Below are 24,900 nucleotides of genomic sequence, written 5' to 3' on the forward strand. Positions count from 1 at the left end.
GAATTAAAGTCGTTTCCTGTGCAGATCTTTCTGTCTCAAATAAAATCATGACTGAACAGGGGGAAAAAGAAGGAAGTTGAGAATTTATTTTTACATTGCAGTGCAAATTGCACACATTATCTGTTGGGTTAATAACAGGTTTATTCCAAATCATATTCTATTAATGATCTCAACAGATAATCTTTCCATAATAATATTGTTTTGGGAATTTCCTTACCTATTTGTGCAAAGACCTCTTCAGCCTCACTGACTGAATTACCTGAATACTTATATTGTGTGAATCTTTTAGTGAGGGACAACAGCTAAAAAACTCTGATATTTTTTTTTTTAATTTATTTATTTTTTTCTACAGGGGAAGTTATATTTTAATTGAGTTACACTATTCAGAAGTTGACTGCAGAGGAGGCACATGCTCTGGTTCATTCTTGTCTGGTATTTTCTGTAGTGTTTTTACCAGGTGCAAGTAAACATAAACTGCTACCAATTTTGATTTGACAGTCTTTTACAATAACTTTGCATTCAGCTTGTATTGGTGTGAATAAGGATTGTCTACAGTGAAACTGAACTACAAATTAGACTCCATGTCTAGAAAAAATAGTCACTTTAATGCTTTGCTAACTCTCCGGTTTCTTGTCTTTCTGGCTATGCAGTATAGTGGAAGCCTTTTCCTCACCAACTATTACTGTCTGAGCAGGTTTTTTTATTTTCCCTGGTACTGTTTAAATAATTTGAATTATTTCGACCATAAACTTTTGTATATTATGTGTTCTTGTAAACCAAAGTAGTGTTCTTTTCAAAATGATAGCACCCTAGTTTAAATGCAAAAGGTAGGAAGGAATGAAAACAGGTGAACAGAATTTTGTGTATGAGGAGAATATAAATGGCTTTTGTTTAATTTGTTGGATATTAATTTATTTGTATATTATAATAGTGAAGGGGGGAAAAAGGCAAGTCAAATAGGATGCTGAATGACATATTTGCAACCAAACATCCAAGGAAATTGAAAATGTGTTGATATGTTTGCAAATCTGTCAGATAAACAACTGCTTTTCATATCATAGGGCTAATGTATCTTATCTTACCCTAGAACCTACATCACCTAGTTCCGCTAAGACAAAAATGTTGTCATTATATTATAGAGAGGAAAAAAATGTAACTTATGAATTTAGTGTATTTTGCAGCAACCTTGGTCACGAATTTCAAAAAGATTTGAACACATGATCAGTCTGAGGAATAATTGCTACATTATTATTTCTATACGAAGTCAATAGATGCCCCCATATATACACTGAAAATGTCAGAGAAATGAGATTTATCAGTTTCAGGTCACCAACTGTATGATGACATATCTGTTTGATTCTGTAACTCTGCCCAATATTCAGTTGAAGTATTGTATGTTAACAAAAGGACCACAGTTAATCAATTGTCATTTCTCCCTCAGTCTTTGATATTGGCTTATTTTGCTTTTTGATGCTTGAGATGGCATTTTGTACCTATGGAAAGGAGTTAATATTAACAATCAGGGATGTTTTCATAGGCATGTACGATCTAAATAAACTGCATTTCAACTTACCTCTGCTGCTTCACTTCTCTCTTATATAGTTAACCTGCTAAGCAATGCTATAATGCAAGCAGCTCATCATTATGCACCCAGTAATGTGTAGCTTTGCTTTGTATGAAAAACTTCTTTAGTTTAATGAAAGAATAAGAATACACAGTATATACAAGATAGCTGTACCATAGGAAAAACCTAAACCTGCAGTCTAGGTCTTGCAGACGAGGGAGTGCAGACGCCGTATTGCAGCTCCTCACGTTCTGATGGTACAAGTCACTGGGAACAGTATGACCTTCCCCACCTTTCTGCCATGGGTAGACTGAAACCTATGATATATTTAGAGAGTGTATGCAAATTATGAGATGTTCTAATTTACGGGATCAATCATTATTTATGTACTTGTTTTCAGAAATGACAGCTAACAGCTTGATTACAAATGTAAATGCTAATGCAGTAGCACGAAGTGAGTTTTAGGAGGATATGAACTTGTGTTACTGACTGGTTGCGGGCGTGCCTGCTCCGCATGGTCCCTCCGGCTCCCCGGCAGGAGCAAAATGGTAGCTGCTTTGGATGCTGATACCTTTCCTGTTTGCTTTAAGTCCTGAAGGAACAAAGGTATGGCCAGAGCATGGCTCAATAGCTCCAAGTGTGTAACTAACAATGTTACGGAGTAGGCTTTATGTTATGGGCCTATTTCAGCTCAAATGAAACTGAACTGAAAAATTCCTGATCTCCATTAACATGGTTTGGTGTTTGTCCCATGGTGCTATGGTTTGTGTGTTCCAGCCATAGATATGCAGCTTAAAAACAAGGTGAATGTTGGTGATCTAGTGAGAACAAGAGCTATCATATATCTGAAACATTTTATGAAACTTCAGACTTAAAAATCTCAGCAAGAAAACCACAGAGAAATCTCAGAATTTGTGCCTATGGTTTCTAGTCTTGTGATGAGATACTGAATGATCATGCATAATGATATTGGAATATCACTAGTGTCTTTGAACAATTATGTAATCTGTATTAACTCTCTCTGGGATTACACAGATATAGCTGATTTATACTTAACTCTTTATCTTTAAAAAAAAAAAACAAACGATGGAACAGATATAAAAGACTATTGTTTTGTCTTCTCACTGTTCTGAACATAGTTGGGCCTCTTCAGCTCAAATGCTGCTGAAATATGAATAGAAAACCTGCTTCATATATAAATATTTATCATGAAAACTTATAGCATTTTTTACTCATTTCCTAACTATCTTCTCCTCTTTCTTAAATGCTCTTAAATTCTGAATTACAAACTAACATGCTGGAACTCAGGGATGCTGGGAAAAAATGTAGCTTACAGTTTCTTGGTAACACAACCCGTCTTACTTAGTGCTCTAAGTTAGGTCTTAATTACAGAAAAACAAATTACTTATTTACTAATCCACACAGTATACCTTAATTTGTTACTTTATCTCACTAAGAATAATTAAGTTCCATCCAAACATCCTATCGGTTAATCCTCCCTAGAAAATGAGATCATTAAATACGTGTGAGAAGGGTATTTTGTGTCAAAAATCCTTCTCCTGGTTGAATAAACAGGGCTTTATTTGTGTTGCTGAGTAGGAACATTTTTAATTTCTTGGTGACATTTTAATTATGACTATTGATGTTACAATTAGGAGCGCAGTGAAATCAGCGCAGTAAGACAAGGCCATTCCCAAACTGAGTCTAGTTGTCACCTACCAGAATACTTAGGTTTTTTCTTTCTCTCCACATGAGAACATGTGGAAGAGAGGGGGCTAACACAGAGGTAATTTTTAAGCAAAGAAAGTGATAGAGCCATTCTTCTCTATCCAGAATTACATGATCTTAACTCTTAATTGTTACTAATGACAGCTTTTCTGTTTCCTGTGAGGAGTGAGATAGTTGGTGATGGTCAAATTCAGAGCACAGAATTTCTAAAATATAGCAATTTAAACACTACTGTGTGTTCTAGTGAACCAGCTGTTGCAGGCAGGGAATTAGAGAAGGTGTGAAAATGCATTTGGTGATTTCCAGGTACAGTGATCATAAAATGTATAGTGCTTTTTTTGTTGAAACTGCTGGCACTAGTTTTGAACTTTGGCTTGAAAATTTGTTAAGACCACTGTCATTTCTTCAGCCTGTTTGTACAGTGCCTGGCATAATGTAGTATGGGCTCAGGTTATGATATGCATAATAAGAAAGGGAGGAAGAACGAATGATCTCAGGGATGAATTATGAGGCATTCAGGAAGACTAGGTTGCAGTTCCTGCTACTCCCCTTTGTTTGAGCAAATAAAAAATTGCATTGTTAGAAGTCTGGCACAGCAAGGCACTCTTAATTTTTAGGAATGTTCATTTCCAGTCTTAAGATCCCTTTCTACTGTTTGTAAAATTATACTATACCTGTCTTTTACATATTTGCTTATGTTTGCTTTCTTTGCATATTCTGTGTTCAATATTTTAAGCCATGTCACAGATTCCTTCTGAAGTTTGTAATTCTGTTTGGTGAACTCATTTAATTTTTCATTCCTGGATGATGTGACTTATCTGTAAACTTCACTAGATGTCTCTGGTATGGAAAAGCTGGCTACTTCTTTGCCTGTCTTAGAAATCAATAAAAAATGCATATGCAACAACAAAAAAGTCTTGGTGAACTAACAGTAGCCTGATTTCCAAAATTAAGTTTTCTGTGGCTTTTTTTCTTCTTTAGTCTCTTTAAACATTTTTTTTTTTATACACAATCTTGATTATGAACCAGTCTGACAGCTGTCAATCACAAGCTAATTAGAGTGTGACTATGCAAAAAACTTGCATTTTGTTTCATGTTGAAGAAATTACCTTAGAACTAACCTTGACTTCTGGTATCTTAAAGTCAAAATTAGGAAAGAAGATTAGGGAATTAGAAAAAAAATTTTAGAAAATTACTGTTGTTTTTTTGGGGGGAATGTCTCTGTTCTGTAAGATAAATAAGATCTGGAGAAAGAAAAGTAGGAAAAGGAACTCCCTCAAGTACAGGTTTTCTTCTTATGAATAAGTGTTAAGAACAGAAATAACTATTTTAAGGTGTCTTGCTCTGCAACAACACTGGAGCCATTGTGGGTTAACATAATTTTTCAGGCCATTTATGACAATCCCTTTGTGATAACAAGATTATCTGGTAGAATGATGCAACAAGTGAGCTGAGATCACTTAGATCTATTTATAACAAGGGCTATAGCACTTTCAGTATTATGGGGATTCAGGAGAGACTGACTTTGTCTTTCAGATTGGCAAGGATCTGTTGAGGGAAGAGAGATTAATTTTACAGAGAGGTTATATGTAATTCTTTTCAAATATTTGGTTGATTGTTCCAGCAAATCTGGAAAGCGAGCCTCCAGTCTGTTGTCTAGCCATCTTCCAGTGTCTAAAAGGACAACAAAAAAAAAGGCAATGATTGGGACAGTGAGAAAAGAAAAAGAGGAGCACCTAAGATATAAATTTTATATTCTGGGTATGACAGAGATACAGCTTCATATAGAGGAGACACTGGGCAAGACTCAGATGATCTGCTTCTCTTTCTGATATTGATCTGCTCTCCTACCTGTGTGTCTGATTCTTTTCCACCTTTCTTTCTCTTGCTTTGCTGAACATAGTTTCCTGAAGGCCTCTCATTTGTGTAGTGCCTGTTTCAATTAAGCCACAGTATTGTCTGGGGCTCTGGACTGTCTGTTGTGCCGATGGAAACTCATGTTTCACCCAAGGTGGACCAAAAAACCATTTATATCTAAATAAGCATTTACAAATATCTCTTAACTGGGATTAACTGGTCATCAACCAAGATGATGTACAATGAGGACTCCTAGACTGATTTGCTTGTATGCTTCTCAGCAGTCTGCAAAATGAACAAGAATTAGCCCTTAGAGGTTTATACTTTGTGTGTCAGCAGGATTTGGTGATGAAGCAGATTAATTCCTTCACTTTGTATTAGGAATGTGGCTTTTCTGAGAAATAATAATTCTGCCTTTATAGAAAATATGCCAGTAGGCCAATTAATTTGAATTTGCTGCATAATATTAATTGGTCTAGCTTGCTTGATTACTGCTTCATAATGAAACGGGTAACATCATTTTATGTTTAGTTGTCTGAACTATTCTACAGTTTTCCTTGCTCTTGCCACACATTTTTAATCTTTCCTTTTCTATCAGAGACACTTTTTCACTTTTTAACATACTATATTTTAAAAATTAATTCCGATTATTATTAAATGATGTATTTAGTTAGGCTACTCAGCCAGTGCTGGGTAACCTCTTCTCATTCCTTGTCTCAAATTTCTCATTCAGAGATGAACAGGATTTCTGTATTTACATCCCAGTACTGTAGGTGAGAATAAAACGGACACAACCACCAGTTCTTTTTCTTATTTATATTCCCCTTCTGTCTCTTTAGGGTTTTGGTTTTCATTTTCCTCCTTCATGATAGCATTGGAGTGAAGTTTGTAAATTTTCAGCAGTAGCTCCCAAACCACTACCCTGGTCAGTATGCAGCAGCATAAGCCTAGACCTCATGTCACTGACTTTTCTTGCTTGCTTTTCTATCTCTGCAGTTTTGGCTTGTAGGTTTTCCTTTTATTGCTAAATACAAGTATCCTACTTCTATCTGCACTTATCTGCTGTTTCCATCATCTAAACCCAGGGAGTACAATGATACTATAATCCACTTCAAATCATATTATAACAATCCTCATTAATTGAGGCTTTGTCTTAATCACCTCATAAGGTTATGATGATATATTTTTGCCTAAAAACTTCCAGCCAAGCTATGAATGTGGCCACTGAATCTCCCTGAAATCCTCTATTTCTTTACAGTTGAAAATATTACTTCACTAAAAATCTTTCACTTGTATCCCAGGCTGACTCCAGCATGTGCTTTAATATTACTTCACTAAAAATCTTTCACTTGTATCCCAGGCTGACTCCAGCATGTGCTTTTTTCATACATGACTCAGCGTTGTACTCACAACCTGCAAACTGTATGAAATTATTCAAATCTCTGTTCAGTGCTGAGGAGCAGAAAGCCCACCACTATAACCCATATAATTTCCAACTCCGAATGCAGGTCTAACGTTGGATGGTCCAAACTGATTTTCCTAACTAGGGCTGCTGTTTCTCATCAGATCTTTTGGCCAGGTAGGAGATGATAGTGGCAATTACCTTGATTAAGGTGCAGGAATGTTTTCCTTTTTTCCAAATGTCTTTCCTCCAAATAAATCAGGAATTAAACCTAATTTTAGTCATATGTATGTTAGCTCAATCACTACAATAACAAAAGTTTTGTTATGTAGCTGCAGGATGGCCTGAATTTTTAGATGAAATCACTACTTAGATCTTGGTTTCTCAACATAAATCAAAAATGAAGACATACAAATACAGCTAAATAGTAAAATCCTGGAATGTAATGACTATCCTCACATCTCTTTATTGGGGGATAGGACTTTGTTCCCACTTTCTTTCTGCTGCAACCTCTTTGAGTCTTCTTGCACATAGGGATTTTTTAATTCTGAGTGCTTTCCTTTCCAGCTAAATCACTAAAATCCAATACACTGCTGCTTTTTTTTTTCCCCCTGGCACCCTTACTGCTCATCTTTTTCTTTTGCATATAATACACTTTTTATACTATTCAGTATAAAACACAAGACAGACTGCAGATGTGAGAATTTATTTTATATAGCAGAGTATACCTGACATTTATAATAAGTTTTATTAACTGATGAAAGTTGAGCAGGATTTTTTCAGTCAGCTATTTATTTCCTGTGAATCACTTGTAGTAACATCATTAATGTGGCATCATTATCAACCTGGCATTTTAGTCATCATATTTACACTTCCACATTCCTTTTTATAGCATTTTATATCCCCTATTCACTTTGACATAAAATTCCTACAATTTCTCATCACAATCCTTTTAGAGCAAGAATACATTGCTCAAAATAAAGTACATCTGTATGTTTTAAAACCTGCAGGGGAAAAACCCTTATGAGCACAGCCAGTGACAGTTTATATTTAACAGGCTATTTTTTTATACTGATAGCTCAGAGTCTTTACAAATCATATGATGCGATTGTACTTTGTTTAGACTAGATATTTCTGATTCACGTTTCTCAAACTGTACATTATTGACTCAGAGTCTTGGACTCCAAGAAGCTTGATGTTCACAGTCCCTGTTCATTACGTATGATCTAATAAAAGTAAATTCCAGTATTTGTTAAACACTCATTAGGGGCAAATTAATTTCATGAACTAGGAAAATGACTAGATCTTTTAGACTGTCTGAAATATCTGTTATTTATCCTTTGTTATAATACTAAATAGCTTACCATTTCAAGACTTTAAACAGCACCAACGATTGTAAATCATGACCCCTGAGAGGTATGCAATTACTGCTTTCTTTACAGTGAGGGATGTTGGCATTGCTAGATCTCTAATGAGACACGAAGAAACATTCTTTTTCTGAGATATTTCACTCGGTGAAACTGAAAGCACCCTTATCTCCCTCCCCACTCCTTATCTCTGCAAATTATTGTTTCACTTGCTGGATGCTTGTAGAAGGAATGATACAGGGGTGACTATCATCAGCTGTGAAACCTCTGGTAATTTCCCAGTGTAACCAAAGCAAAAGCCGTGATCTTCCCCTACTTTATCTTCCATTTCTTGAGCCCAAGGAAAATTTACCATATGGAAGAAAACTACATTAAAAAAAAAAAGTGTGTGCGGGTGCTTATGGCACTCATGCCAAAGATGGTGATGTGTCACAACATCTTACAAAGAGTAACAAAACACTTGCTCAAAAAGCTAATCTTTTTGTCAAATCCAAAGGCGGTGTTAGTTCGGGATAAGGTGCTCGGAATGGGAAGGAGGGCAGCAGCTGCTTGGTTATTCGTTTCTATGTTTTACTGTCGTCTTTGACTAGATCAGAGATGACTAAATGGGGTTTTTTTGGCATTTAGGCCATATACAGCTGTTAAAAGTCACAGCTCTGGGGCACTGCTGTCCCAGGACTATTGCTCTCTAATCCTGACATAGGTTGCCTGCAGCCATTAAATCTTTCCACAAGCTCTTTGTGATTTTAACCCCCCAGTCCCTTGTGGCATGAAACAATGTCATCTCACTTCTGACCTGAGCCTATTCCCTATATCTAGCCCTAACAATCTTGGTAAAAGCAAGAGTGAAACAAAAGCAGGTGATTGAAACTTTAGCAAAGTAGAGGGAATCTGTAAGGAAATTCTAGCGCAAATGTTCTGTTAACATCACACAGAAATGTATTTACATGATTTACTATTTTAACAAGATATGTTGAGAGTGAAAAATCAAAATTACATTTCAGCCTACATGTTCCAAGACCCAAACTCATTTAGGCACCCATGTTTCAGTGCTTAACCACAGTTAAGGGAGAGAGATCTGGCCATCGTGTGCCCAGTCATCACATTTGGCCACCTTAATTTTCCTAGTTCAAGTGATGACTCTAGGTAAGCACAGCTTGAAAAACAGCTTTCCAGAAAACCCCCAAACCATCAAACCAAGCATGCCCATATAATAAGACAGTTACTTTGTGGAGAAAGGAGGAGGAAAAGATGGCAAATGAGTGTAGCAAAGCAGAATGAAGAGCTTTGCATCTAACACAAGTTGAAGTATCCATTTAGAATCAGGCCTCCAGGTTAGGTACACAATTGCTATTCACACATTTGTTTATCTCACCATTTATCTCCATGGGAAATGGGAACAAAGTTTTGGGAGTTAGAGATGTGCATCACTCATGGGGTATTCGCTCTGGCTCATTTAACATTGTGGTTAGAGCTCAGGCCACAAATAGAGATTGATTTACCCCAGCTGTGCTGAAGCTCACAGCTTACTCAGCCTAGTACATTCACACCAAATCAGAGGTGTTCAGCTGGGTAGATGAAATGGGGTTGGAAGGCACATTGGTGACAGCAGTTGTCATGCCTGTGCCTCAGTGGCACTGAGCAGTCATACTCAAGCACACTGTTTTCAGGTACTGAAAATATTTTAAATGTGCTAGGCAAGAATAAGCACCATACCAGAAAAATTACTTTTAGAGAATCTTGTACTTTGTTATCAAAATGTTAATAATTGCAGTGAAGCAAATAAGGGAAGTTTGCAGATTATGTGATCTAGTTCATCACTGAAGTCTATGAAAAGAACTTAAATAGACCTAATGTAAATTTTATAGATCAAAACTCACCATCTTAGCAGGTGGTGCAGCCATAAAGTAGTGGGTTGTACCTGAGCTTCAAATACACACCACTGCTTTGAGAAAAAGGGGAAGTAAGTTTGAAGTGGGTGCCAAACCTAAAACTTTCCATTATTTCCACAAAGTTTAGGAGAAATTGTGGCACTGTTCACACTTCTCAGGAAACGATATAATATGGCACCCTCTATATGAATCCTGTTGCGTTAGTAGGTGACTAGACAACAAATTTTAAGTGCAAATTGACACTGAAGCTGTGTCAGAAAGAAGAACCACTTGAGGTTGGAGAGAAAATTCATATATATGTGTGTATAAATATATCACAAAAAAATATTAACAGCATTTAATAATTTGATTAGAGCTTTAGGACTGTTTCATTAGGATTAAGAGATCCCCCTCATTATCCCACAATTTAAGCTGTAAATATATGTATTTAAGACAGTTGTTTTCCCCCAAGGACATTCTGCCCTTGGCAGAGTCCCAGAACTGATACAAATTTGTCTAAGAGTCAGCAGGTTTTGCACTCTCTATGGCTAACATTACAGGAAAATATTTTTAATGTATTTTGTACAGATATACACTGTACCCTTTTTTTCCCCAAGCAAATAGTAATTAGGAGCAATGAAAAAAAAATCATATTCTTTCTGACTTGGCATAAGACCTTATTTCATGTTTAATTGAACAAGACCCTCACAGTGTCCTCCTTAGAAGACTCAAGTGCCATAAGGCAACTGGTTGTATTTAGTAATCTTCTGCATCAGTAGTTTTGCCTTTTGGGCTCCAAAATTGATTTTCCTCATCTTGGCATATCTTTACAACAATGCCTCTTGACCTACTGCACTGCACTGGCCAGCAGTGGCATGAGTGGCAGAAGAAATGTAAGTCAGACTAGTTATTTCTGGGACATCAGAAGTGACAGCTTCATGAGTAGAGAGAGTTGAGGCAGTTCTGTTGAAATATATTACAGCTGGGAATCAGCCACCACAGAGGCTGTTCAAACTTAGGAAACTTTCTCCTTTATGAAGAAATCTCCTGAAAGACAGGGAATGTGTCTACCCTGGAAGTACACAACCCAAAGTTGTTTTGAATATATCTTAGACCTCTGCTAAGAATTTCATAAACTACGTGAGAACCATTTATCTCAAAAATCTTAGATTTTTTTTTTCTTAGAAACAGGCTGAGATGAAAAAAGTCTCCATAAAATGTATTCTTTTTAAATGTATTCTTCTATTTAAAATTGCCTTTTAAGACTGCCTTAGCCACAGTATTCTTGTACACTATTGTCTAGTATGGGCTAGACTTTTGGCTATGAATAGCACGTTTCTCTGCTGAGGCTTCTAATATACATAATCATAACCATTACTGTGGTGAGATTTCCATCTTTTCCTCCTTTTTTTCTAATCATCTGCCTCTTCTTTGTACAACAGTCACTGCTGAGAAGTCCCAGTCACTTGCCACAGATTCTAGTTGCTGTTACAGCTAATAGCCTCTGTGCTGATAGGTGACACTTTTTCTCAGCAGAATCTGAAGGTTATACAAGAAGTCTGGGAGAGCAGAGTGAGTGGATTTCTGCCTGATTTCTTCAAACACAGTGAACTGCAAGATAATTCTTCCTCTTTCATTTGTTTACAGGGAAATATAAATTTAGAGCATTTGTAAGCAGATCAGCATCATTAACACCATTTCACCAATAAAGCAATGTAATTCTAGAAAAAGTGACTTATCCACATTCACCCAGAAAAAGACTTAGCAGTTTAGGTCCTCAGAGAGTTAAACCATAGCTACACCATCGAATTAGATCACCTGAGTTATCGTGGTGAGACCATGGTGAATATTTTTCTTCTGATTGTACAGAGGTGGACAGAAAGTTATGCTTAGATAACTTTCCTAAATCCCAAATATCATGACTTAGTTACTATTACCAACAGGCTGTGGTCTGGTCTGCCCTTTTTTCCCACCTGTGGAAGTCTGTTTAGTTTCTTTAACAGAGAAGTGATCTCAGCATTCATCCAATGTTACTGGTTTCTTGGCCTTTCTGAAACACATTAGTTTAATTATCAAATTAATACAGTGTATATTTTATAAGAATTTTTCAGTCATTAGGAATGCCGATTTCTGTGAGGACCGTTGGCCCCCCTTTGGAGCAAAGAGTAGACAGGCGCAACCTTCTGCAACCCTTTTCAGCCTTATGGTTCAATGGTGCCGCGATGCCCCTTCTGAGGGGTCCACAGAGACAGCCCCACGCGAAGGCTTAGGATCTTCCCCAGAAACCTGTGGCAGGCGCAGTCCTGCTGTGTGTCAGGTCACTCCTGCAGGAAGACCTGTTTGGGCCATGGCGAGGACCAGTCGGGGAAGCTGTGCAGTGGGCAGGGGAACATTGCCTGGGTGGCTCAGGCACGCAGCCGCTGGCTGGTGCCAAAGCTTTGGCCTGACCAGGAGTCATAAAGCAGCAGCTGTAGCATCACCTCGCCCCCATCATACAGATGCACATGGTCACCGCTTGCCAACCTCACCTAGCCTGTGTTAAGCTGCCTCACCTCTGACTTTACAGCCACCTTGCCTTCAGTTCCTTCTGGTGCTGTATAGGCAAAGTCTCTTTGTGTCCTTATTTTTCTCTATATATGCTGATGAAAACAGTGTGTCCATTCTAACTGTGCAAGGTGCTGGTACTCTTTGTGTAATGCCTCAAGTAGCAGAGCTGAAATATCAGATAAGTTCTTCTCTGTTACTGTACAGAAACTAGTAATAGTAGAAACAAGATATATTTTTGGTCTGGGATTGGGGATGTGATGTATTACAATTCAGTTTCTGTTGTGTTGGGTTTTGTTCAAGATCCTTCACTGCACTGACCTTGAAGCCAGTTTTCTTTAGTGATGCACGCTATCCAGCCACAGTTATGATGTGAAGAGAATCGGATGATTATTTGCCATTTCTACTGACCATAGCTTCTGATATCATCAGTCTTTTTATCTTTTAAACATGTATTCACAGCTATTAAGTACTAGATATAATAAAACAAAATAATAGCTAATAATCTTTTGCTTGCAATACAGAGCTATAATAACTTGTGTGACATTTTTTAGAGCCAATATTTACCTTTATCACTGGTAAGTGCCTCCTGAGACTCGTTATTCATGTAATTCCCATTAAGAGGTGGTAGTAAAACAGCCTGTTGTCTTACAACTCTTGTTGTTAAGTACATTATGTCTAGTAATAAATACATCAGCTTGTGCTACACTAGAGAATTATTATCATTTCTTATCTCTAGACATTTATAAATAAATGAATCATGTTTATGTATAGACTTCTTTCCATTTACTTCTTGCAGTAGCCAGATAAAACTGCTTTTCTTTAGGTATATAGTTGTATTTCCTGAAGGTTGCTTATTCCCTGTGACTCTAAGGCTGTAACAAAAATAATATTCTTGATTTTTATATCTTGTACTTTACAATTAGCCAAGGATTATATTTAGCAGAAAAAGTTGTATTGAAAGATAAATTATGTCAGTTCTAGAATAATGTGACAGAAATACTTCACAGAATTTAGTTACTTGAAATTTTAACTGTTACTTCTACTGCCATTACTAACGCCTGGTACAGGAAGATAATCATTAACTTGTATCACTAATTTGTCTGATCAATGGCTCCATGCAGATCTATGACAACCGTCAACATAAATTTCAAGCTTTGGTATATATTTAAGAAAATCTTTTGCAGCAGTGTGAATATAACCAGGAATTCTTTTTCTCTTTCGATGACTTAAAACCCATGTTTGTGTGGCTTACCACTTAAGCATTTATGGCACTATTCATGTGTCTGCGAGAATAAGATTTTTAGCCTCATGCTCTGGCAAAATCCAGAGTCAGAAAATTTTGTTAGCAGGACTTGCTGCAAAATCTAATGATCTTTTTCTTGATTTCCATTATAAATATTTTTTAGCATCACTAGTACGCTTTTAAAAGCCATTCTATAAACGGCTAGCAATATTGAGTGAGGTTTTCAAAAGCATCAAGCACTTGTTTAATTCTGCTCATATCCACTTGAAAGGGTTTTTTTGTTTTATTAACTCATTTGCTAGGAGAAGGCCAGTGCTGTCGGGGGTGGAAGAGTGGATGATGGATGGGTGGTGGATGGTTAATCAGCAGGACTAAAGCTATGATAAACATCTGAAAGTGAACTTTCTGGTTTACTGGTTCTCTATATTATTCATGATGTTCTTCCTCTCCTGTCTCAGTGTTCTTAAAATTAATTTTCTCAATTTTTATACTTTTTGGGAGTTGCAAGCAAATAATCTTTCTGTTCAAAAACTGTTAAATGGAAGTGGACATTTTCAGCCCTGACACCTTTGCTGGAAAAGAAGGCCTAGGTTAGAGTCACTTACAAATGAACATAACTGTTGAGATTCAAATAATTCAACTCTTATGCATTCTTAGAAAGTTGCTATTGAAGTCATGGCTGGGATCCTCTGGAATTATCACGTGGAAATTAAAAAAGATTTACCTTCTCTGGGAATCTGTCTATCTTTTGGGGGAGGAGATTATGTATGGAGGTAAGAGAAGTGCACTCAGGTGTGAAAATTATGGTTTTGCAGCCAGCTAAACATTATATCAGTACATGTATTACTCTCATAACACACACTTTTAAACTGTTGAAATGGGATGTGTTGCTCTAGTTACTTCATGTTTTCTTCGCCTTCCAACAGACAAGATAGTTAGGAGAGAGGGTAGTCACAAACAAGCTGGCTGAGGCCATAATGACCCAAGGCCCCATTTTGCTTGGTCTAAATTAGCCCAGTTCCTTACAAATCAAGCACTGGTTAGGCAAGACAGGGAGGACATGATAGAAATGTGCAGAAGTCAGCAGGCTGGTTGACAGAAGGTATTGTCTTCTGAATAGCTGTATGTAGCAGTCTCACGTAAACGAAGAAACAAAATTCTATCAAGCCCACAAAGTTTTACATTAATCTCCATATTATTTTGTTGTGTCCATGAGACCTAGTTATAAAAATATTTCACACTGCCATATTAAAACTAATGCTTGATCTAAGACTCCCAGGTGGTTATTTCATGAGCTATGCACCATTACCTTTAAGAACTGCATCCCTCACCTCTTCATGCCTACTGTAGTCCCTCAGACAGGAAAAAGATGAAAACTGAAGTTGAATTTCATGGGGTTTTGTAGAAAAACAAAATGAAAGTAAAAGCCCTGTCTACAATGCCTCCTGAAGCTATTGAAATTAACATTTTCATCCAAAAAGGAGATGGCCTCTTAATGTAGTTGATTATGTTTAATTGAAAAAGGTTATTTTTCTTATATTTATGTTCCTACAGCAGGTCCTAACAATTGGCAGAGATTTTTACTGTGGCCTGTATTGGCTTTTTTTCTATTAAAAAAGGTGCATTCATTTAAAATGTTCTTGGCCGAAATCCACTTTTCTGTTTTTGCAAGATATTTCATTAAAAAGTAATTTAATTAAAGAGAAAGGTCTTTCTATTGTGACTTCACTAGGTTTTATTTTTGGTTTTAGATGACAATGAAAGGTTTTCTTCTGTTTAATTTTTTTCTGGAATTTTTCATATCTTTGCAGTAAATTTGTTGCATTAACAAATGTTACTACAACAGAGAGAAATCCTAGAAGCTTACAAACCACTTGTGTAGAAGTGCAGTTCTGCTGCTACAGGAGGTAATGGCATAGGACCTGTGGGTTTTTTAAAAGAAATTTGCATTAATCCCATAGCATCTGTATTATTTTTGTCCTATGAGGCACTTCAGTGACCTAGTATTAAGTAGATGATGCACACATGTAAAACCCCCATGTAGCAAAGATAGCGCACTCTGCGCGGCCATTAGCAAACCAATTCTGAAGAAATTTAGCATCTTGGGCCTGGTTCAGAACCTTAGGCTTGTACAACTTGGGATTAGTTAAATACATATAAAAGGACACTTTGAAAGAAATTAATCATATCTGCGTTCAAACGTCCTTGACTGGAGAAAGAGTTCAGCAATACATCTCTCCTCCCTTGACACCACATTGGGAAAAGCAGTGCCCTTTGTTGGTCGGTCTGTCTGTCTGCAGGTTTCGGAGGGGAAAAGTCCGTAGTCTCTGGGTGAAACGCGAATAACAGCTGTGCTGCAAGGGCAGAACCTACTCGGAACATCTTCAAATGCCCTAAAACAGTTCAATCAAGTTTATCAGAAGCTGTGAAGTCATCCTGCCTGTTGGGATGGGCCTATAGCCAGAGCAGATGAGCTTATAGAAACTTCTCGTTTCAAGGCTTTTACCTCTCTTGTTGTATATGATGTAGTTTGTAATCAGATGTAACATGACAGCAGCAGCTTGACAAGCTGATAATACACTTCACTTGCAAAATTCATGTGCTAAGACTGCAAACACATTTTTATTTAAGCTATATCATGTTTATGCATAGCAGGAGAATTTTTTTTTTTTTCTTCTGTGGATCTGCTACAGAAAGTCTGAGGAGATCTTTTTATCTTTTAAAGTATGATTGATATTTTTACAGCCTCTAAGAAAAAGTTTGACTTTCCCCAGTCACACTAATTTATTTGGACAGTCATTCAGATAAAAAGCACAGGCTGAAAGAGGTTCTCTTATTATTTGCTCCCTGAAGCTTATGTGCCCCATTTTCTAGCCATTAGGGTGTTTCATAAGCTTTTATTATTTACCTTATTGGTGAAAATAGAAGGAGATAAAGAGAAAAGGAAATCAGGGGTTTTTTTTCAGGTCTCACATAGTTATCCAAGAGAAAGAATATAATTAAGAAAGTTGTTGTTGTAAAAAAAGTTCTTAGTCATTAATGAAGTCCTGCAGTAGCTTCTAGGGATGATCCAATAAAAATGGGAGTTTACCCTGCTGATGTAATACCAGTTAGAGCAAACACAGCAATGCCATGTCAGGCTGGACTGTCCGGTGATTGTGAATCTGTCATCTGATGAGGCTGTTCTTTCACTTTGTAAAGATGAATAGTGCTTTTTATTTTTCTCTGAGTCAAATCCTGTTGCATCTAGACACTTTCACTCATTTTACTTGAGTAAAACACTGCTTAAAAACATCTGAGCAGTGACAGAGGAGATGTGAGAATCCCCATGTATGCTCTGCATCTGTCATGTGAACATAGCAGGTGGGTGTTCAAACAGTGCCACTTGCCACTTTACCATACTCCTCCAGAAAATCCTGTGTGGGTTTCCATAGGGATTCATCTCCGTGGAGTTAGTAGTAGGAGGCAAGGCACAGGGATTCAGACTGCATTATTCTTGGTCAAAATTGAGGAAAGCATAATAAATTAATAGCATCTGAGTCCATGTTAACACAATCTTTCCATCCATTTTGAAGCATCCTTCCGTAGGACTCATGCTGAAGAACACTATGAATATTGTTATATACACATATACACTTAGGAGCCTTTCCTGCTTTGGATTGTCTAAAACTGTATGTCTGCAGCTGGTTGTTTCCCCCTATATCTGAGCATGAGCCTTGCTTTTCAGGAACTTTTCCAAGAAAATTTGAGGGCTGAAGGATGAATGCACTGGAATGACTTTTCCTGTCCCTGTGTTTTTCTATGGGGGAAAGAACAAAGAGTTGAGAATTAAAATTTTCAAGTTATACATATGCTTGTTAGAATGCTATCCCCACAACTCATTAAATACATGAAAAAATATTTTACACAGCCTGAGGTTCTCTTCTAAGAGTCTGTCTTAGAGCTGTGCATTTACTTAAAAGGTAAAATCTAGAACATAAATACCCACATTTTTACTCTCATTCTCTGGTTTATGTGCCATTTTATTTGGGAGGCAATGCATTTGATTCTGTTCCTACACTATATCATAGTCATTGTTGTGGTACTAAACCTTAACAGTTGTTCATCTGATTCGATTAATTGCTTTACTGGGTATACATTGTACAGACTGAACTTTTTTTTTTGAAAGTGAAATCAGATTTCAGAAACATTCTTGTTATATTTGTCCCTGGAAAACACCAGACAGAAAATTCTATCTATTAAAACTGCATTCATTACCATATCCACAGAAACGAAGTTTTTGAATGAATAGCAGTTTATCAAGCAATGTGTCATAAAAGGCATTTTTTTGAATTTTAAAGGAAACCAAAGTAAAACATCCACTTTCATTATTGAACATTTTTAACTTTATTATTATGATAGAATTACAGTCTGACATAAAATAAAGCTTTTGCTAAACTCTGTAAAGTAATACATGCTTCTGCCATAAACAATCTCTATTAGATTTAGGTTTTATTGCCACATCACTGCACTGAGGTGCAATAAACATTCAATGTCATCTTTTTAAAATTATCCCAGGAGTAAACAGAAACTGTCCTCTATAAGAGTGTATCATTATTTTCAAGGAAGACTTACTATTATTACATGGTTTAGCAAAGCATTGTAAAAAAGCTACATAGAGAATACCTTGTCTTTGATAAACTGTGCAATCAAGTTTATACAGTATAATACTATTGGTATAGACTAACTAAGAGGTGATATAATGCAATCATTGCATAGCAAAAAGCAGACTAGTTAAGTAATATTCACATCTAATGTGCAAAATGCAGACCAAAAGGTAGCTATGAATTGCTAGAAAGATAAAATGCCCTAAATGAACACACTAGTTTAACGCCAAAAATAACAAGATAAACAAGTACACAGAAGTTAAAGAGCCATAGTTTATTTTTTTTCTATACATATATCTACACATGATACCAGAAGATGAAACATCCCCTTTTAATAAGTTCCAATCAGATAACTTATCCCGTTTAGACAGGACTAAATGTTAGACAATGAAGTATTGTTTTTAAAAAATCTTCTCTAAATAAAACATTAACTTTTTCCTTTTGTAGATAGAGAATGTCAACTTTTTGATTCATTGAGAAAGAGTTTAGAAAACATTGCCTATGAAATTTGAGTCTCGGTAGCTGTTTCTCTGGAGGCTCATGTAGCATTGTTTAAAATTCATTCAACCCCATATATTATGTTTTTTAATTGATTTAATTGATGCTTGCGAATATCCACCATTCTTCCCATTTCTTTGAAAAATCGTTATTTGAAATTTAATTTCTAAGAATCAGCAGTAATGATACTGACTAGAATTTTTTTAAAGGGAACACAATACCTGCAAAATGGACATCTTGTATTTAAAGCCCTTACATATTGTTCCTACAAATATATTGCTACAGTAAAAATGAAATGTAGTAAGTGTATTCAATAAAATCTATTTTCCTGTACATTCTTTTACGTATGACTTTTTTGTATTTAATGCTACATATATTACATCACTTATTATAACAGTTATGTATCAGCAAATATAGCAGTAATATACAGATGAACTTCTGTCTTAACAAATATTTCACCATTTTTACCTACCAAATATAATCCCATACTGTAGTATTTACGCATGACCTGAGCAAACCAGTCATTAATCTAATAGTATACACTGGATGACATTGTCAAATTGCAAGCTACTGTACACTTAACCACTTTGCAAATGGAATTAATTCCAAGCACTTTCTTGGTATATTTTTATTAGGCTTTCTAGTACCATTGACTTTTTTTTTTAAATTCAGGCTCTAAATATGTTTTATTGAGCATTTAACAACATATTAAGAGCTAAGAGGTGAACCCTACAAATGTTTTAAGAACACAACTTTAAAAAAGTAAAAAAATGTACAATCTCATGCTGCATATTTACATATATTACTTAAATACTATATTTTGTCTTTCTGCTATCCTTAAATCTCAGTCTAAAGCTTCTTTTAACGTATCATTTTATAAAAGAATACATTCAACATATCTAGAGCTTGCAAAAATTATTGGTTGGCTTGTGGCGTTTTTTTTTAACTCTTTAAAATGTAGTGATGAGTAAAAACTATCTGTAAAAGCATCCAGGAATTGTTTGGATTACACATGATACAGGGAAATTGGGATCTGCACTTGACTGTGCAACTGGTTTTAAATCTACTCTAGTGACAATTTAATGCTTAGAGCAAGACTGTAGTAAGACAGCAGATTAAAGCATTAGATCTTATGTGCTATACAGTGACAAACTGTACCTAGAGTGAGTAGATTTCCTTTTTATTTGAAGACCATTTAATATTATAAGTCAGGTGGGTTGGAATACAGAAGAGAAAAGGGATTAGGAAAATAACATATCTTATGGGATTCAGCAAATGGAAAGCTTTACATCTTTGAAAAGGTTATAAACAGTGGTTGAATAAATGGTACGGTATAGTATGTGCATCAGGAACATCATAAAGAATATTTTCCCACTCCCTACAATCCTTTGAATAAAAATATCTCTTTCACGTACATATACAGTAGCTTTTGGGGACATTCGGTACTAAGTTATCTACAAATGGTTTCTTTTTTTTTTTGTTACTCTACAACTCTTTCTTTCCCATTTTCAGAATCACTTTTCCAAAGTATACAGCTTATATTGTTCTCTCTCTCACACAAAGTTTTTCAAAATATACAGATATATTTTACCTTTTGTTAAATAGAGAAATCTTTATTTTCTTTAAGACAGAGGCAATAAAGCAAATGGGAATTACTGTATGTGAAAATGGGAAGCAATTCCCAGAGCAAAAGACAAAACAGAACTATACGAATAAATGAGGTTATTGATGTGGAGTTGGAGCTTTTAACTGGGGCTCCCTGTTTAAATAGGTAGCCCAATAGACTAAGTTAAAGATTCCAAAAAGCAATGGGAAGGCTATTCTTGATAGTCGATCAATTTTACTGACGCTGTTAAAAGTTTTCTTGGGTTCTGCAGGTTTTGTTTCTGGCTTAACTTCTTTGGGCTCAATCGTTGCACTTTTTGCAATCGTTGCCAACCCAGGGTCCCTTGCAATATTAGGGGTGTAGCTCGTAGCTGCAGCTGTGTATGTGTTATTTTTCTTAATGAGAGGATCCTTCACTTTCTTTGGCTGAAGAAAGAAGAAAATGTTTTATTCTTACTGTCTTCTCAACAGATAAGATTATGAAAAAAACACCATAAAATTTTGCTATTCATTGAATTTATACCACAAGTTGTAATAAGCTGTAATGTGTCTAGATACATGACTCATGCAAAATATTTAGGTGAATACAAGGACAAAAAACATCCATCTGCATTACTTGTGTTAGTTAAACAAATTAGATGATGGGTAAACTATAATGAGGACTTATACTGTTAGCTGGGCTCACTGATAGACAAAATTATCTTTAACGGTAATCACCAGTGACAAACAACTCATAACTCAATATTCTCTTAATCAACTGTGGATCTTCACCAGGACAAAAAATTTAAAAGACACTGAACTTCTTAATGTAGTTTTCCAATATTAAGACAAATAATGTTATATGATGCATTCTAACACAGTTTATCCATAAAAATGTACAATAAAAATACCATGTAACCATGCACAAAGAGTGGATTATTTAATAAAAGGCAAAGCCGGTAGTATTCTATTCACTAACAGTTTACACCAAAAGCATATGCATTATGGAATAGAAACTTAATGTTCTTGTTTGAATGTTACAATTGGGTCATAATGGCTGAAATGTCATTCCACATACAGGGACTTAAATAGCTGTATGGTTTTTGCATCCACCTACCTATATTGCTAATGTAAGAATGTATTGAAAGTCTTGTAGTGGAGAAGAACTTATTGATCTAGATTTTTCCCCTGGGTCCTTATGTTTTCTAGTATTCTACTTCTGGGATCTACTTGTAGGAAAACCTTAAATTTTGACATCTGGGATTATCAGTTGGAATTCAACTGTCCCTGTTGCAGACAGTCAAAACCCTTCCTCCAGCCACTGCACAAGGATAAACATAGAAGAAGGATGTAATGGGTCATTAAGGAGGTCACAAGAAACCTCACTTTTCTCCAAGTTCCTCTGATTATGAGAAAAAAACAACAGATAACCAAAAAAAAACCATCCCAGGAACTTAGAAAATCTTTAGTCAGTATTTGCCACAAAAAAAAACAAGAGGCAAATGTTATCTTTTATCCTTAAAAAAAAAAAAGCTAAAGAGAACATACCAGCAGAATATGATCTATTATGTCATTTCACAAGATAGCAAATATAATTGTCTGTTTTCAAGAAGCATCTGTCCCATGGAGGCAAGATTTTTAATGTAGTTGTCGTACTTTTTATGATGGATCAGCTGTCATAAAATTAATAACTATTTAGACCACCCATTAGGGAGGCTTTGGTAAGTTCTTGTTCAAGGCGTTAACATTTCAGGGAATACATAGGCTCCTGCAGAACACCTGGGAATGGGAAAGGAAGCTGCAAAAGCATCAGGGCAAGTGGGGAAAGGCTTGTTGAAGCATGGCTTGGAGCCCCACACAGGAAGGAAATAAGGCTGAAATGTTAAATTTCTGCTACTTAGAAAAGGAATTCACGGAATAACTCTGATGCAGATGCTCTGTGTTTCATGACAATAATACTCGGCTTAGCTTGAGGCTAAGAAAAACTTAAATTTGTCTCAGAATATTTCTGCGGAATAGGAGGAATGAACAAGTTGCAAAAAAATACTCAGAAAAGAAAAAGAGTGATGTTGGAAAGATTTATTGTTGTTGTTGTTGTCTATTTGTTCTTTTCCTCCTGAACAGGAAGGCCCGTAACATGCTTGCTGAGTACAAAACCAGTCCTCTTTCCTCCTCAGTCAGACACCCTAGCAAGCAGCAATAAATACAGGATGCAAAGAACCACTTCACAGAAGTCTCAGAAGAGACTCTTTCTATAAATTTGAATGTTATGAGGAATCTGATCCACAGAAAGTCCTGACACCAGTCAGGGTCTTAATATTTCATGTCAAATTCAACTTTATGAAAAAGTAATGTGACAGCTAATTAGAGCTCTAAATTTTATTAAGCTGTGATGCTTTGTTCACTGTGAGTTTGTCTGCTTGCCTTTCCTTATGTCTGCAGATAAAGCACTTTACTGGGTATTGGTATGTCTTTGCTTACTTATATCAAATGACACATGAAGACCTTTACCTGCTGAGGAATGCAAAGCCATAAATCTTCCAATGTTTTAACAGCGTTTGAATATTGTGTTTATATTGTTATGGGTTTTTTTCTGAAAGTGTAATTTTCTTTGAAAAAAATAAATGGCTGATTATAGTAACCATGTTACAAGGTAGGTTATATTATCGAGGCAATATTTAACATTTAAGGATCTTATTCTATTAATACAGCCCATTTTTTACAATAGGTATCATGAAGATAGAAGCACAACAAAGAATGAAACAACTTACTTTCAAAGAAAGTATCATCAGTAACTGAAAACTCAATATTCAGCAGCAGTCGTGCAGGTCTGTACTGTAAGTTTGTTTTGTTGCTGCACTCATTTGTTCTACAGTACCTTTGTATTAGTTGTCATTGTGTAAATGTCCTAATTTTATTTCTGTTTTCTCACTGATGCAATTAAAATAGCAAAAAAACCCAACCAAACAAAAAAGAAACCCCAACAGGCATACACTCCTGAATTAAACACACATATTCGCATACCAATGAGTAGCATCTGCTCCTCCAAATATTTATTCTGCTGAATCTCCAGTCTGTGAATGTTCATAATAACCATTTAGGCAAGTTAAAACTCTCTTTCAAGATCTCAAAAAAAACAAAAAACAAAAAACAAAACAACAAAAAAACCCCAAAAAACAACAAAACCAAAACAAAAAGAAAAAAAAAAAGATCCAAACAAACAAAATCACACACACAAAAACTAACCAACCCAAAAAAACAAAACAAACCAAAAACCCCACAACCAAATGAGCTTTCTGACAGAAGCAGCTGACATGATAGCTCATAGGAAATGGGAAACTTTCTCTTTCATTCCCTAAATGTCCTCAACAAGTTCTTGGTGTACCTCTGGTCCCAGACCAAAGGCACTCAGTGTGATGTCTCTCTGTTACATTCAGGGAGGGATGGATCAGGATTGCACACTCCCAACACTGCTGTCAATGCTTCCCCCAAAACAAATCAATTTCTCTTACAGACTAAGAAGTAAAAATAATCGGCGTTACCTTTTCAGGAACGACGCTTTTGCCATCCCATGCATAGCCTCTCTTTGTGAAGTAATTCACTGTTGCAAATTCGATGAGTGCAGAAAACACAAAGGCATAGCACACCGCTATGAACCAATCCATCGCAGTGGCATAGGCCACCTTGGGGAGCGAATTCCTTGCGCTAATGCTCAGAGTAGTCATTGTCAGGACAGTTGTCACTCCTGCAAAGTAAACAGTTTTAGTGTCTTTAGATCAGTGCCTATATTTTGTGCTTCATTTCTCAATTGTTACAATAGATGGGAAAGCTTTGTCTTCACCCTTAATTCTTATAAACTTCCCCACTTAGGTGCAGTTGCTAATTGAGGATATCATATTTCAAGTTCTGTGGAAATTGCAGTATCTTCAAAACATCTTTTATACCTTTATTCTTTGACATTTTTGTAGTAGAATAATATTTTTAAAGTTGGAATGGAAATAATATCTTGAGCTGTGAATTGGATGCTACTTTATGTTTCCTGGTATTTGGAGAATCATTGTTGCTGTTCCTTATTCATGCCCTGAGAATTGTCCTACAGATGTAACAATTTAACATTTTTAGTTTGTTCTTGCAACTGTTCTACAATACTTAGCTAGAAAACTAAAAAACTTGTTTTCATTCAGCTTGTTCAGTATATGCTCCTTCAAATGTATGTGTAAATGCACTAAGTTACAGTTCAGCATTATATGATATTGCTTTTATTTGAATTGATGGTTTTACAGATTTCTGTCCCTTTATTCACTGATGCCCTGAAAATAGCAAAAAAAAAAAAAAAAGTAAGAGCAATGATAATGTAATTTGCATTTCTGGTATCAGGGTTTCTCACTGCTGATAAACCTTTTCCCTTAAGTGGCCACAGAGAGCAAGCAGGACTGTATTACCTCACTCTGCTTGCAGCTGCTTGGAAAAAGAATATAATAATCTACAAGTGCAGGCTAGACATTCACATCACATCACAGGTCCACAAGTTACCTTGACAACTGCAATGTCATGTATTGAATGTGTCTTGCGAGTTCATCTTTGCTGCACTGA

At 36.0% G+C, this 24,900-nt stretch overlaps 1 protein-coding gene across 1 annotated transcript in view; it reads right to left on the minus strand.

The window, feature by feature from the left end:
* Positions 1-20,445: 20,445 nt before the first annotated feature.
* GABRA1 (gamma-aminobutyric acid type A receptor subunit alpha1) overlaps positions 20,446-24,900 on the minus strand; it is a gene marked incomplete at both ends in the record, with an annotated part of 41,047 nt that continues 36,592 nt past the window's right edge. Inside the window, 2 exons of the mRNA XM_082006203.1 lie at positions 20,446-20,754; positions 23,850-24,052. Coding sequence (XP_081862329.1) covers positions 20,446-20,754; positions 23,850-24,052 — 512 coding nt within the window. The remainder of the gene's footprint in view (positions 20,755-23,849; positions 24,053-24,900) is intronic.

Source organism: Phaethon aethereus (assembly GCF_964289735.1).
Source record: "Phaethon aethereus genome assembly, chromosome: 14".
NCBI lineage: Eukaryota > Metazoa > Chordata > Aves > Phaethontiformes > Phaethontidae > Phaethon > Phaethon aethereus.